At 38.2% G+C, this 13869-nt stretch overlaps 2 protein-coding genes across 3 annotated transcripts in view; one reads left to right on the forward strand and one right to left on the reverse strand.

Annotated features, from left to right (window-relative positions):
• Positions 1-3111, forward strand: part of LOC126365872 (uncharacterized) — a 29197-nt gene extending 26086 nt beyond the window's left edge. The window contains exon 3 of the mRNA XM_050008561.1: positions 1088-3111. Within this exon, the coding sequence (XP_049864518.1) occupies positions 1088-1338 (251 nt within the window). The 3' untranslated portion in view covers positions 1339-3111. The remainder of the gene's footprint in view (positions 1-1087) is intronic.
• LOC126365869 (beclin 1-associated autophagy-related key regulator) overlaps positions 1-13869 on the reverse strand; it is a 414889-nt gene that overhangs the window by 274656 nt on the left and 126364 nt on the right. For both annotated transcript variants that reach the window (XM_050008555.1, XM_050008556.1), the window contains exon 10: positions 589-714. In XM_050008555.1, the coding sequence (XP_049864512.1) occupies positions 620-714 (95 nt within the window). In that variant the 3' untranslated portion in view covers positions 589-619. The remainder of the gene's footprint in view (positions 1-588; positions 715-13869) is intronic.

Genomic DNA, 13869 nt, shown 5'->3' on the forward strand with positions numbered 1-13869 from the left:
GACAGAAAACAATATTCACAATAGCTTTAGATCTCTTGCTCTCTTTCTAATAAAAATAAACACGCACAAAGACACAGGCACTCAAACATTCAACCCCAGTCTCACTTTTGAAGTGTGTGTTTGGATGTTTGTGTTGTTGTGAGTGTGTATGTGTGTACTTGCACTTAAAAAAAAGAGCAAGAACTTGAAAGGCAAGTGTGAATACTGTTCTATAGGCAAGTGATTGTCTTCCATTATTTTACATATTGTTCTATCCAGGGAATTCCAGTATTGTTATTAATCTTCTGAGGTAAACAGACAAGATGAGATTTCAAATAATCATTAATTGATAGAAACAATAAAAATCCAACAAAAATGGAGGTAATGCAGTAGGGATTGAAAATTCCTATTAGTTCCAGGACAAGTAGTTACATTTGTTGTCACCAGGACAATATTCATATGACATACAGTTAATCATTATTTTATGATGAATACTAATGTAACCACTTAGATATTAATCCAAGAACAGGAGATAAACAGAAGCAACATAACAACTGTATCTTTAATAAACTAGTAGTGTTCCTAATTATTTTGCTTTGTTGAACTTACCTTGAGAAAGTTCACAGAAATGTAAAACTAATTAACTCCAAATGCAGTTTCTAACAATTGCTTCACTTTGTAAATGTATATTTTTACTTGTTTCACAGCTGTGGACACTTTCCTTCATGATGAGATCTGTGGAACACGATAAATGAATGAACAAAACGAATGCTATTAGACAGATTGACACATGTGACAATAACACCTATCATATTAACTTTCATAAGCAATAAAAATTATTTAATAAGTTATTACAAACATCCTTCTTTTAAGCTGTCATCAAATTGTAGGATTAAAAAGCTCAGTTTTGGACTGAAAGCAATTCTTAAATTTCTGAATATCAAAATGTGTGACTGCTATCTTACTGATGTTATAAACTACGTACCAAATTATGAGTACATTGTATGAAATGAAACCAATTAACCTCATGCTAGTTTGTGTATCAATAACATAAATATCTGGATTATTGTATGATTCATACAGTCTTTAATATGCATTTTTTTTTCAGGAGGGGAAGAGATAGCATATTACTGTAAAAAAGTAAGCAAACAAGAACACCGAATTGGAAAATATGCAGAGACATTTTATTCTCTCGGTACAGTGAATATAACAGTTGAAGAACTCAAAGAAATGTGTAAAAATAATAAGTGTAATGGACGAAAATACAATGTTTTCAAAAGGAATTGTCAAGACTGGACAAGAGATTTGTGTAAGAGACTCGACATTTGGGATAGAAAAGGAAAACAAATTCGGACTTGAAACAAAATAGTTATGCAGGTGCAAACACAATATGTGTGCAGCTTATTGGTAGTCAAATGAAAAGTCTCAAGCTTTTCAGATGACTGTCAGACATGAGCTTCGAGAGGTCACAATGCTGGCAGTGTGAAATGTTTGTCAAGTATGGTGAAACTTTTCACAGTACTCATGTTTATGAAACATGGTTGCAAGTTAGAGTGTCGATACATAATCTGAATCATTCTACTTTCATGATGAATGGACTACTTTGTTTGTAACAACTAGTTTAAATTGTTACATGTAAATAGAAATGTTGGTTTGTAGTTTCTTTGTTTACATTTAAGTATAGGAAGAATAAGATGAGGAGAGTATTAAAAGACTGTAGTTATCTCTCAGAAAGTACTCAAGTATTACTTAGTCAATGCCACATTGGTAATAATGTACATAAATGTTTCTATTGAGAGATAACATATATCTGTGTTAGACATGTGTGGTGTTTCCATGTACTTAAAAGCTTGTATGTCTGTTTAGAGATCTCTTTATGGAAAGGCACAGCAAATATTTTTTTATAATGATGTGATCTCTAGTTATAAGCCAAATGATGCCATCATCTTGAAGCAACATTTCAATGAGTTTCCTGCTTATGATCTTCATAAGATGATGACGGGCAGGAAACTTTCCGAAATATTGCTTGAAGGTAATTGCTGAAAATTATTATTTATTATTATTGTGTGGCACCCATTAAGAGTTTCTCAATAACAAGAATAGGTATACTTGCACAAGTATTGCTAAACAATTTGACACAACAGTAATTATTCATTAGTGACAGAACAAATCCACATACTATGAAAGATGCTACTAGTTAAGTAGCACATTCATAATACATATGAAAATGGAGGCCTTCTTGGTGACTTAATTAAATCCAAGGTTTAGTTACAAAGGAAGATTTAATCAGTAAAAGTCACCAAGAAGGCATGGATTTACATACATGCTATTCCTTTATATGTATCATGAGATTTCTAATTAGCTAGCAGCATCTTTGTTGGATGTGAATTTGTTCCATCACTAATAAATAACAGCTGTTGCATTACATTTATTAAGCCAAATTCTCACATTTTGAGGTCTTATTAGTTTCGGAATGGAGGCCAATGTGAGATTATAAGGTGTGTCAAGAACAGCTATATTTATAAGATTACTTGCTATTGTTTTGCTTTATTTCAGAGGGTAGCCAAACGCTCTCAGATTTTGCATTATGGCAAATTCTGCATGAAGCTCAGTGAATGTACAAATATAAGTTGATAGGCAACTTTGGTATTTCTGGATTTCACACTGTAAGATTGCTTAAGACAATATATACTACTCATTATTTCATTTAGACTGACAGAAACATGATCAAAATTATTATTAATTCTTAGTTTTTGAACCATAAACTGCTTAGAATAATTATTGACTGTTTTCTAATGAAATACTGGAATAGTGTGTCAGAATTTCCGCATGTTTGTATGCATAGGCTGATAGTAATATATGACTATGATATTACTAAACAGACTATGTTTAATTCTCTTTATAATACAGAACTGGCAAGGACTAATTTTTCTGAAAAGGGCAAATGATGCATGCCTGGAATGATTTTCAGAAATTGAACCATAATCTTGCCTGGTAATAGGTGTTCACACAATTGAACAGCAAATTAATATGTAATTTCTTCTGTGTTTTGTACACTTTTAATATATTTCAACAAAATGTAGATCTGAATTGTATGTGTCAGTGATATTAAATACGTATTTATTAATTTAACTTTGTTTTAACTTATTTTGTTCCCCAACTACTGAACTTTCAAGTGCTGATGGTTATCGTAAGTTAACAGTTGCTGGAATCTTGCAATAACAATGGAATCATGTTGTACTATAACTTACATGAAAAGTGATGTTATTCACGTTGGAAATTTCTACTCCTGCTGCTACTGCTACTACACAATATTGGGAAATGAGCAGCTGTTCATGTCGGAAATGCCATTGCCGTAACTACTACTACTACTGCTACTACACAGTACTCTGAAATGAGAAGCTGTTCATGTCGGAAATGCCATTGCCGTAACTACTACTACTACTGCTACTACACAGTACTCTGAAATGAGCAGCTAATCTTAAAAACTTTTAACAGGTACCGCAGCCACACAGAGTGTTCACACGTTTTCATAATATTAGGGCTAGAGCAGAGTATGGCTTATAGTCAAGCATACTGAACCTGTGAAACAAACCAGGAAATACTCTCTTGAGTTAGCATTAACAAGCTGACTGCCACAAGTTCGGTGGCAGCACAGCAGAGCTGTCAGCTGGGGACATCAGGGGCCTCACAGCAGTCAGCTTGTTGATATAGACATCTCTAATATCTTTAGTGCTTTGGGAACTGTTGACAAAAGCATTCAGACAACCCAATGGTACACAATCAGTCTAAAAGCGGAGTGTGTAAGATGAAATCAAATGCTAAAAAGGAACAGATTAAGAGAACAAAAAACCTGTAATTTCACGATAGTAGCCATGGGATATGAACATCGGAACTGATGAATAACCAGGTAACTATTTAATTTAAACCAAATGCAAGGCTCAGCAGTGCCACAAATGGTTTAGGCTCTTTAGAGAAACAGCTTGATAAAACTGATCTTATGATTGTAGTTGTGAGTGTAGACAGCTGTTTGGCCCATAAGCTGAATTATAGGATGGCGTGAAACACACAGTTGAGAATGAGCTATGCAGTAGTGTAAAGATTGTGAAATATTTTGAAATGTCCAACAAACCTTGGCTGAAGTGTTCTCTCATACATCTCAATGCAGATCTGTGGGAAGATATCCTGCCGGGAGTGATATTAACAAATAGGTCTGATGACCACACAGTTTAGTGCCCCACAAATCAAATCACCAAATTAACCAGTAGGTGAAAGTGATACATCATCCCTCACTCAGTTGCAATACATACAGCATTACCTGCATCTAAATTCTTCTGGTAGGACGCTATTTGAATAATAATTACGGGAAATATGCAGTCTTACTAAGGCAGTATCAATCTATTCCAGTGATTTCCACTGTGTTCCCAAGCCCTTTCTTTAGACTAAGTTTATTAAAAAAACAGAGCTCCAAAACAATCACAAAAGAGACAACTGCTGGCAAAGCAAGACACTGAAGCTTGGACAGATCTGTGGATCTGACAGAACACTCATTTAGTATATTCTATCAAAATATTGTTTCACCACAGTAAAGTTTCCAGTGAGGATTTATAATTAGAATCAGCTAACATCAATGATTTGGATTGAAAAGTGATACTACATTGTTACACACACTCCATGGTGGGTGATGGGTGGTGGGGGTAAGGAGGAGGAATGGCGGGATAGGGTGGGGGAAGGTGTGCCGCTGTGTAGTGAGCAGGGCACGATGGGGACAGGATAGTACAGTTAGGTGCAGAGTCAGAAGGCTGTGCAGAGGGTAGAGGGAATGGTAGAGGGGGCCCAAGAGATGTAGAAAGGGGAAAAGAGTAGTTGGTGGATTGGTGGAGTAGAAGGCATGTGTAATGTTGGAGTGGGACCAGGGGAGGGTAGTGGAGGACAGCGTAGGTTGAAGAAAAGGGATTACAAGAATCAATGATATGTCATAGGGAACGTTCCCACCAAAGCAATTCAGAAAATATGATATTAGTAAGAAGGTGCAGGCTTTGAAGCAGTCATTGAAGTGAAGGACATCATGTTGTGCAAGACAGACAGCGTGTTAGTTGTTATGCCAATGTAGAAAGCACCACAGTGCTTGCATCTTAATTTGTAGATCACATAGCTGTTTCCACAGGGAGCCCTGCCTTTGATAGGATAGCAGGTACCTCTGGCAGGACTTGAGTAGGTTGTACTGGAATGTCTTGTATCCAGATCTATTGCAAGGATTTGAGCCATGAGGCATTGGGTTGGAATCAGGGGTGGAGCAGGGATGGACAATGATACTGAATAGGTTCAGTGGGCAGCGGAATGCCACTATGGGTGGGGTGGAGAGGATAGTGGGTAAGATATTTATCAATGAGAGGTAGTTGAAACCATAGTAGAGAGTATGATTCAGCTGCTCCAGTTCTGGGAGGTAATGAATCAGGAGAAGAGTGCTCCAGTACCTCTGCCCACATCAGACCTATCAACCACCAACAATATCTGCATTTTGATTGTTGTCATCTATTCCATATAAGAAGTCCCTTCCATACAGTCTAGCCACCTGTGGTCACCGCATTTATAGTTATGATCAGTCACATTCCAAATATGCCAAAGACCTTACAGAAGCCTTCACAGACCAATATTACACTCCAAACTCCTCTTGTGACTCAGTACCTGCCAGGACTGGAGCAAATGAATCACATTTTCTGCGAGGGTTTCGAAAACTACTTGCTGTGCGATGAAATAATAAATATCTTACCCACACTTCCCACAGTGGTATTTTGCCACCCACCAAACCTTCACAATATCCTTGTCCATCTGTCTCTCATGGCTTATATTCCTGCAATATACCTGTCCCATATTTCCTCCCACTATCGCATACTCCAGTCTTGCCACAGGTATCTCCTTATCCCATCAAAGGCAGGACTACCTATGAAAGCAGTTTTGTGATCTACAAACTAAACTCCAACCACTGTGTTTCTTTCTATATGGACATGACAGCTAACAAGATGCATGTCTGCATGAATGGCCACAGCCAAACTGTGGCCAAGAGACAGCTGGCTCTCTCAGTTACTGAATATTCTGCCCAACAAGCGATGTGCTTCACATTGATGACTACTTCACAGCCTGCACTATCTTGATCCTTCCTACCAATAACAGCTTTTCTGAATTGCTTAGGTGGAAATTTTCCCTACAACGTCTTTGGTTCTTCTAAACTCCTCAGCCTCAACCACTGCTACCCCTCTCTCCATCCCCATTGTCCTCCCCTGCTTCCACTCCAGCACTACCCTCAGCTTCTATTCTACCAATGCACCTACTAGTCTTTTCGCCTTCTCTATGTCTCTTCTCTGCCCTCTCTCCTTCCCCCTCCACAACACAGCCTCTTGATTTTGCACATAGCAATACTATATCCTGTCCACACCACACCCTGTCCATTCCCACAGCAGCACATCTTCTTCCCCCATCCCCATCCTATCCCCTCTCCACCTCAGGCCGCCTCCTTTCTCTCAGCACTCACCATGGATTACTGCCCATGTCAGACACAGGTGCAGCCCACAGTCAGAGGTGTTTTCTACTTCTGGAGGATGACTTTGTTGTCTGAAAGGTAAAAGTTTAGCAGTCTTTTTCATTGTACCTCTCTGCGACTCAACGCCTCCCCTATATGGCGAGTAGAATTCTATTCTTTCCATATTGTTGTTATTCCAGCTTGGACTTGCCATTTTTTGTTGAGGTAACTATACATATACTAAAAACTACAAATAAAAGACACAGAACTTCAGAGTGGAATTTGTTCCGCGCTTTGAAAACAGCCCACCTGTCACTCAGTGTGGTAGATCATTTTCTGTGAAGACCCACTATGAGTTTCAACTGGTCCCCAGTATATGCAGTTGGGTTCTTGTCAGCAGATTCCACAGGACATACTATTCTGTTAATTCTTTCCTTTTGGAGGCAAATAGTTATGGGGTGGGCACAGTGCATATTCATCTTGAAAGATGCATCCATCATCTACTGTTGATTGTAGGAATAGACAACAGTTTGGAAGATCCTCTCTTGATTCTGCACCAGCCAGAAATTAACCTCAATGGTGATTAGAGGCATCTGACATCTGAATAAAATCCAGGTCCCCAACATGACAGACCCAACTCCTTGTTTAATTCTTGGGATTCGATAACTGAGATATGCACCTTTGTGCCTGGCCACCTCCACACTCTTCTAGAATGACCATTGGGTGTGAGAACTGTCTTGCACTTATTGCTGAAGAAAAACTGATGCCGCTGACACAGATAGCATTCTAAATGTTCCTAGCCACCTTCTTCACACACCATAATGATGAGCCTTTGTACTATTGTCCATAATGGATACCTTGAAGCCAAATTAGTCTGGTGGATATCGTTGCACATTGTCTAGGTCTACACAGTCCCACATGCCACCAAAGAGGCAGCTTACAGTTCTGTTCCATTCTCCTAGTGGTATCTATGAGCCGTCACTGAGGCAGCTGTCATAAGCTGGTGAAGTTGCCTGTGGGTTGTCACTACCAGGTAGAGCTTTAGTATTTTGTATCTAGTGATTGTGGTTAAATGTCCTAATGATGTCACAGTGGCATATGCCAATTTGGTGGGAAACTTTCCATTCTAGCAACCCTTATTGTCGTAATGTTATAATGTGTGCACAATCTAGGCTTCAACTTGGTCTAAGTTTCAACTGACTCTCATAGACATGCTCACAGACTGGACAATGTATACAAGCTACATTGTCCCATTCACAACTAAAGACATCTTTTGCTCTACTGAACAATGCTGAGAACACAAGTTTACTTGCACTCCATTACACAGATGGCTGTTTACAGCAATTTCCTTTGGTCAAAAGCATATGGTATGAGAGGATTACATTAAAAAAAGACAGAATCAACTATATTAAGAAAATCACACACACACACACAAAAACTCAAGCACACCTCATGTACATATGACCGCTGTCTTCAGAGATAGCGGTCATGTGTACATAAGGTATGTTTGCATGTGTGAATGTGCGTATTGCTGAGTCTTCTAGGCTGAAGTCAAAGAAACTTTTTGGTTTCTGATGTTCTGTCCAGAGCTGTGCTGGAAATCTTTGGAAGCACTCCTGGTGAAGCTGAGTCTCGCTGAATGATGAGTCAGACATTGGAGAGTGGCATAAATACAGTGAAAAGTGGGCGTGGTTGAATTTACACATGATCAGCAGAGAAAATCTTCATTGGAGATAAAACTTACTATCGACTTTTGCCTGTGAAGGATAAAAACGTATTTATCAATTCTGCACAGCCACTGTCCATGTATCTCTGCACACACCCCTGTGTTTAATATGTAACTGCCAGAAGGTTCGTTGTTGTATGTCTGTTAGTTATTGTTCAGTGCTGTATTGAGTAGAAAATTGCGTTGCATAGTTTGCGAATTTCGAGGTGGTAGAGCAGCAATGCATCTGCATTAAATTTGGCATAAAACTCAAGAAAGCCTTGACACAGTCACACCAAATGATGCAGGAAGCCTACGGTGATGAGTTAAGGACAAGGTTTGATCTTCACAATGGGTCAGGAAAGGTTCTCCAAGACCAAAAACAGCTTGTCAGAAAAGTTCAAATGTCAAAGCCATGCTGACAGTTTTCTTTGATTATGAAAGTTCATGAATTCGTGCCACAGGGACAAACTATTAATCAATGGCACTACTGGGACGTGTTGCGATGCCTGCAAGAATATGTGAGAAGGAAACATTCTGGAATGCTGTGAGACAATTCATGGCTCTTGCATCACCGATAACGCATTCACACATTCATCCCTGTTGGTGCGTGACTACTGCACAAAAAACAAAGTCACTGTGCTGCTTCATCCTCCATACTCTCCAGACCTAGCCCCTGCAGACTTGTTTCTTTGATTTCCAAAGCTGAAAACCCTGCTGAAAGAATGAAGATTTGAAACGATAGATGATGTAAAAGAAAATTCGCATACGGCACTTTGAACAATCCAAAGAGGTGTACCAAGACTGCTTCCAGAAGTGGAAATGGCGTTGGGAATGGTGTTTCAACTGTGGAGGAGATTATTTTGAACTAGACCATGCACAATAAGTAAAAGACATGCGTAAAAAAATATTGTGGGTAAAGTTCCCGAATTTTTTTGAACATACCTATCCATATGTGTGACTTTCTAAAAAGACTTATATTTTGACCTTCCATTGGCCAGTCTCATAACTAAGCCATCCAGGAAGGATACTGTGTAGTCTTTTTCCATCTCTATAGCAAACTGGACTTTCAGATTTATATCATTCGAACAACAAATGAATTCTTCTAAAACTTTTTACATTGTGAGCAGACCACGAATGTACCATCAACTAAACAATAACATCAACATAATTTCTTATTTGCTTTTTCTAGAGCTAACTGTTCAAATTTTTCCCTATAAAAATTAGCAATTGTGGGACCTAATGGGTTACCCATTGTGACACCATCAACTCGGTCATAAATTCATCCCATGAAACTGACTAGTAGTAAGGCAGTGTCTACAAAGAGCAGTCAAATACACGGAAAAACATCCATTATATAAATCATAACTTCATTAATCTAAATGATAAGGAATAAAGATACCATGTTGAAACTCACAAGAATAACTCTGGGAGCCAAATTTAGTCCTTCAAGTTTGTTTATAAAATGATGTGACTCTCTCTGGACAAAACGTCAGGAACTGAGAAGTTTCCTTGCCTGTGGCCATACAACCGGAAGACTTATCAGCAACTACGACACTGTCTGAATGCATGTGTATTTTTCTTTTCCTTTCTGAAGGAGGCTTCGGCCGAAAGCTCAAAGTGTAACAGCCTTTTTGTTGTGCCCGTATGCAACTCAACACATCTTTATGGGGAGAACAACCTATCCTTTTCATAATATTGTTGATTTTCCAATCTAGACTGTCCACCGTTTGAGAAAATAAGCTATGTGACTAATGAGGATGGTGTAAACCTTTTTTTGAGCAGTTTGCACATGTGCATAAAACAAAACACACATACAAAGACAAGATACTGGTGGAAGTAAAGCTGTGAGGATAGGTTGTGAGTTACGCTCAGATAGCCCAATTGATAAATCACAAGTCCCAGTCTGGCACACAGTTTTGAGGGAAATGACGACACTGTAATAAATTTTATTTTTATGGAGTTCCACAGCCTCAACGTTATTGAGGATGAAAACATGGCCCAAGTAAGCTGTATTATTTTTATTATCTAAGTGACTGGCCTTCAAGCAGCCATAATACTTTCAAAAATGATGTCATTGGTTTATATATCAATTGTTTACAAGCTCTCTCATGTAGGTATACTTTATAACCCAAGTTAAAAACATATCTTAAGCTTCCAGATTCATTTTATTCACTGGTATATGTGGACGGAACACATTTTACTTCTGCTCATATGTGACACGAAAACAATACACTATCGTTCATAGTTATGTCTAGCCGATACAAACTGAAGGATGTTATCTCATAGTACAAGCACAGCTTTTACAGTATAGTCAAAGATGTGTAGAAACTGATCTGTAGATGGTTGATAACATTAGGTAAATGGCTGACTGCCATATTATGTCCATTATTCTACATGCATTATCCTACTGAAAGTAGTGGATTGAAACTCTTACCAGTATCTCATATGTCATAGCACATGTAATATTAGAAATTAGAGAACACAGTTCAGACTATAAAAGATTATGTCAGGCCTTTTAATGATGTGTGCCTGTCAGTGTGTAAAATAAAGCAATACTGATGTTGTAACAAATACTTCGTATGGTACATTAGAACCAGTAATATTTAAATGCCAGGCGATTTTCTTTCCACCTAATCTTGTGTATAGTGTTACAACAAAACTAGAAGACAATAGTTAGCTTACACCAAGTCAGTACACTTATTTCACAATATGTTGTGTTGTAGCTATTACCGAGGGAGGTGACGCAGTGGTTAGCACACTGGACTCGCATTCGGGAGGACGACGGTTCAATCCTGTCTCCGGCCATCCTGATTTAGGTTTTCCGTGATTTCCCTAAATCGCTTCAGGCAAATGCCGGGATGGTTCCTTTGAAAGGGCACGGGCGATTTCCTTCCCCATCCTTCCCTCACCCGAGCTTGCGCTCCGTCTCTAATGACCTCGTTGTCGACGGGATGTTAAACAATAATCTCCTCCTCCTCCTTGTAGATATAAGAAAATGATCTCATTTAGAGCTTACACTTCTAGGTCTTACAGCACTAACCATTTCATAAGTCATGCATCGTATGTCTCGTTACATGTAACATTCATTTTTATGTTGACACCACTAGAAAATGTGCAAGACACTGTTATGTAGCATGTTAGTCATACCAAAAAATCAAATTTCCATTAGTAAATTATTAACAGGAGGAACAGTGATTTAACCCAACTTAAATATTTATATGTAATAGACTAAGCTGAAGTTCCAGAAACTGTACATACATAAAATATCAAAATTCTATATAGACAAACCAACTGAAGGAAAGAGTGGGGGTATTCCACAAGGATGAATAATTAAAAAAATTATGCAAGTACTACAATTCTGTCAAATCAATAATGTTGATGGGCTCCAGTGATACAATTTCAGTTAGGATTAATTCAGCTGATTAAGATTATTATATAAAACATAAAAGTAAAGGCCTCCATATGTTAATGTATCATAACTAATTCACAATTCTGTAAACTAGGTAAGTTCTTGAGGAAAGGCAGTGTTGTTATGACATAAATGACATAACTAAGTTGAACTAGTTAAATAATAATATGAGCTTACAGGAGTTATATTATTATACATGTAAATCATGGTCTTAGTTATGTCATTTTACCTGTGATTATAAGACTATCTTTCCTCAAGAATTTACCATTTTATAGATGTTACAGAATTGTGAATTAGTTATATAATACATTCATACCTGGAGACCTTTACTTTTATGTTTATTAATATTATAATTTTAATTAGCTGAGTTAATCCTAACAGGAATTAGGTCATTGCTGTTCATCAATACTAATGATTTGACAGAACTGTGTAGTATTTGCTAAATTTTGTAAGTGTTCATATCTCTGGAAACTTAGATATTTTCTGTATGTATGCAGGAAATGCAAAATGGCTAAGCAGGGATGGCTAGAGGGCAAAAGTAAGGATGTAGAGGCTTATTTCACTAGGGGTAAGATAGATACTGCCTACATGAAAATTAAAGAGACCTTTGGAGAAAAGAATATCAAGAGCTCAGATGGAAACACAGTCCTAAGCAAAGAAAAGAAAGCAGTAAGGTGGACGGTGTATATAAAGGGTCTATACAAGGGCGATGTACTTGAGGACAATTTTATGGAAATGGAAGACTATGTAGATGAAGATGAAATGGGAGATATGATACTGCGTGAAGAAATTGACGGAGCACTGAAAGACCTAAGTCGAAACAAGGCCCCAGGAGTAGACAACATTCCATTAGAACTACTGACGGCCTTAGCAAAGAGCCAGTCCTGACGAAACTCTACCATCTGGTGAGCAAGTGGTATGAGACAGGCGAACTACCCTCAGACTTCAAGAATATAATAATTCCAATTCCAAAGGAAGCAGGTGTTGACAGATGTGAAAATTACCGAACTATCAGTTTAATAAGTCACCGTTGCAAAATACTAAGGCGAATTCCTTAAATACGAACGGAAAAACTGGTAGAAGCCGACCTCAGGGAAGATCAGTTAGGATTCCGTGGAAACACTGGAACATGTGAGGCAATACTGAATACTGAGCCTATGACTTATCTTACAAGATAGATTAAGGAAAGGCTAACCTGTATTTCTAGCATTTGTAGACTTAAGATAAAGGTTTTGACAATGTTGACTGGAATACTCTCTTTCAAATTCTGAAGGTGGCAGGCATCAAATGCAAGGAGCAAAAGGGTGTTTACAATTTGTACAGAAACCAGATGGCAGCTATAACACTCGAGGGGCACAAAAGGGAAAGCAGTGGTTGGGAAGGGAGTGAGAAAGGGTTGTAGCCTCTCCCGGATGTTATTCAATTTGTATATTGAGCAAGCAGTAAAGGAAACAAAAGAAAAATTCAGAGTAGGTATTAAAATCCATGGAGAAGAAATAAAAACTTTGAGGTGCGCCGATGACATTGTAATTCTGTCAGAGACAGCAAAGGACTTGGAAGAGCAGTTGAAGGGGATGGACAGTGTCTTGAAAGGAGGATATAAGATGAACATCAACAATAGCAAAATGAGGAAAATGGAATGTAGTCGAATTAAGCCGGGTGATGCTGAGGGAATTAGATTAGGAAATGAGACACTTAATGTAGTAAAGGAGTTTTGCTATTTGGGGAGCAAAAAAACAGATGATGGTCGAAGGAAAGAGGATATAAAATGTAGACTGGCAATGGCTAGGAAAGCGTTTCTGAAGAATAGAACTTTAGTAACATCGAGTATAGATTTAAGTCTCAGGAAGACGTTTCTGAAGGTATTTGTATGGAGTGTAGCCATGTATGGAAGTGAAACACGGACGATAAATAGTTTGGACAAGTAGAGAATAGAAGCTTTTGAAATGTGGTGCTATAGAAGAATTCTGAAGATTAGATGTGTAGATCATATAACTAATGAGGAGGTATTGAATAGGATTGGGGAAAAGAAGAGTTTGTGGCACAACTCGACTAGAAGAAGGGATCGGTTGGTAGGACATGTTCTGAGGCATCAAGGGATCACCAATTTTGTATTGGAGGGCAGCGTGGAGGGTAAAAATCGTAGAGGGAGACCAAGAGATGAATACACTAAGCAGATTCAGAAGGATGTAGGTTGTAGTAGGTACTGGGAGACGAAGAAGCTTGCACAGGATAGAGTAGCATGGAGTTTTG

The sequence above is a fragment of the Schistocerca gregaria genome, chromosome 4, assembly GCF_023897955.1.
Source record: "Schistocerca gregaria isolate iqSchGreg1 chromosome 4, iqSchGreg1.2, whole genome shotgun sequence".
NCBI classification, from domain to species: Eukaryota; Metazoa; Arthropoda; class Insecta; order Orthoptera; family Acrididae; genus Schistocerca; species Schistocerca gregaria.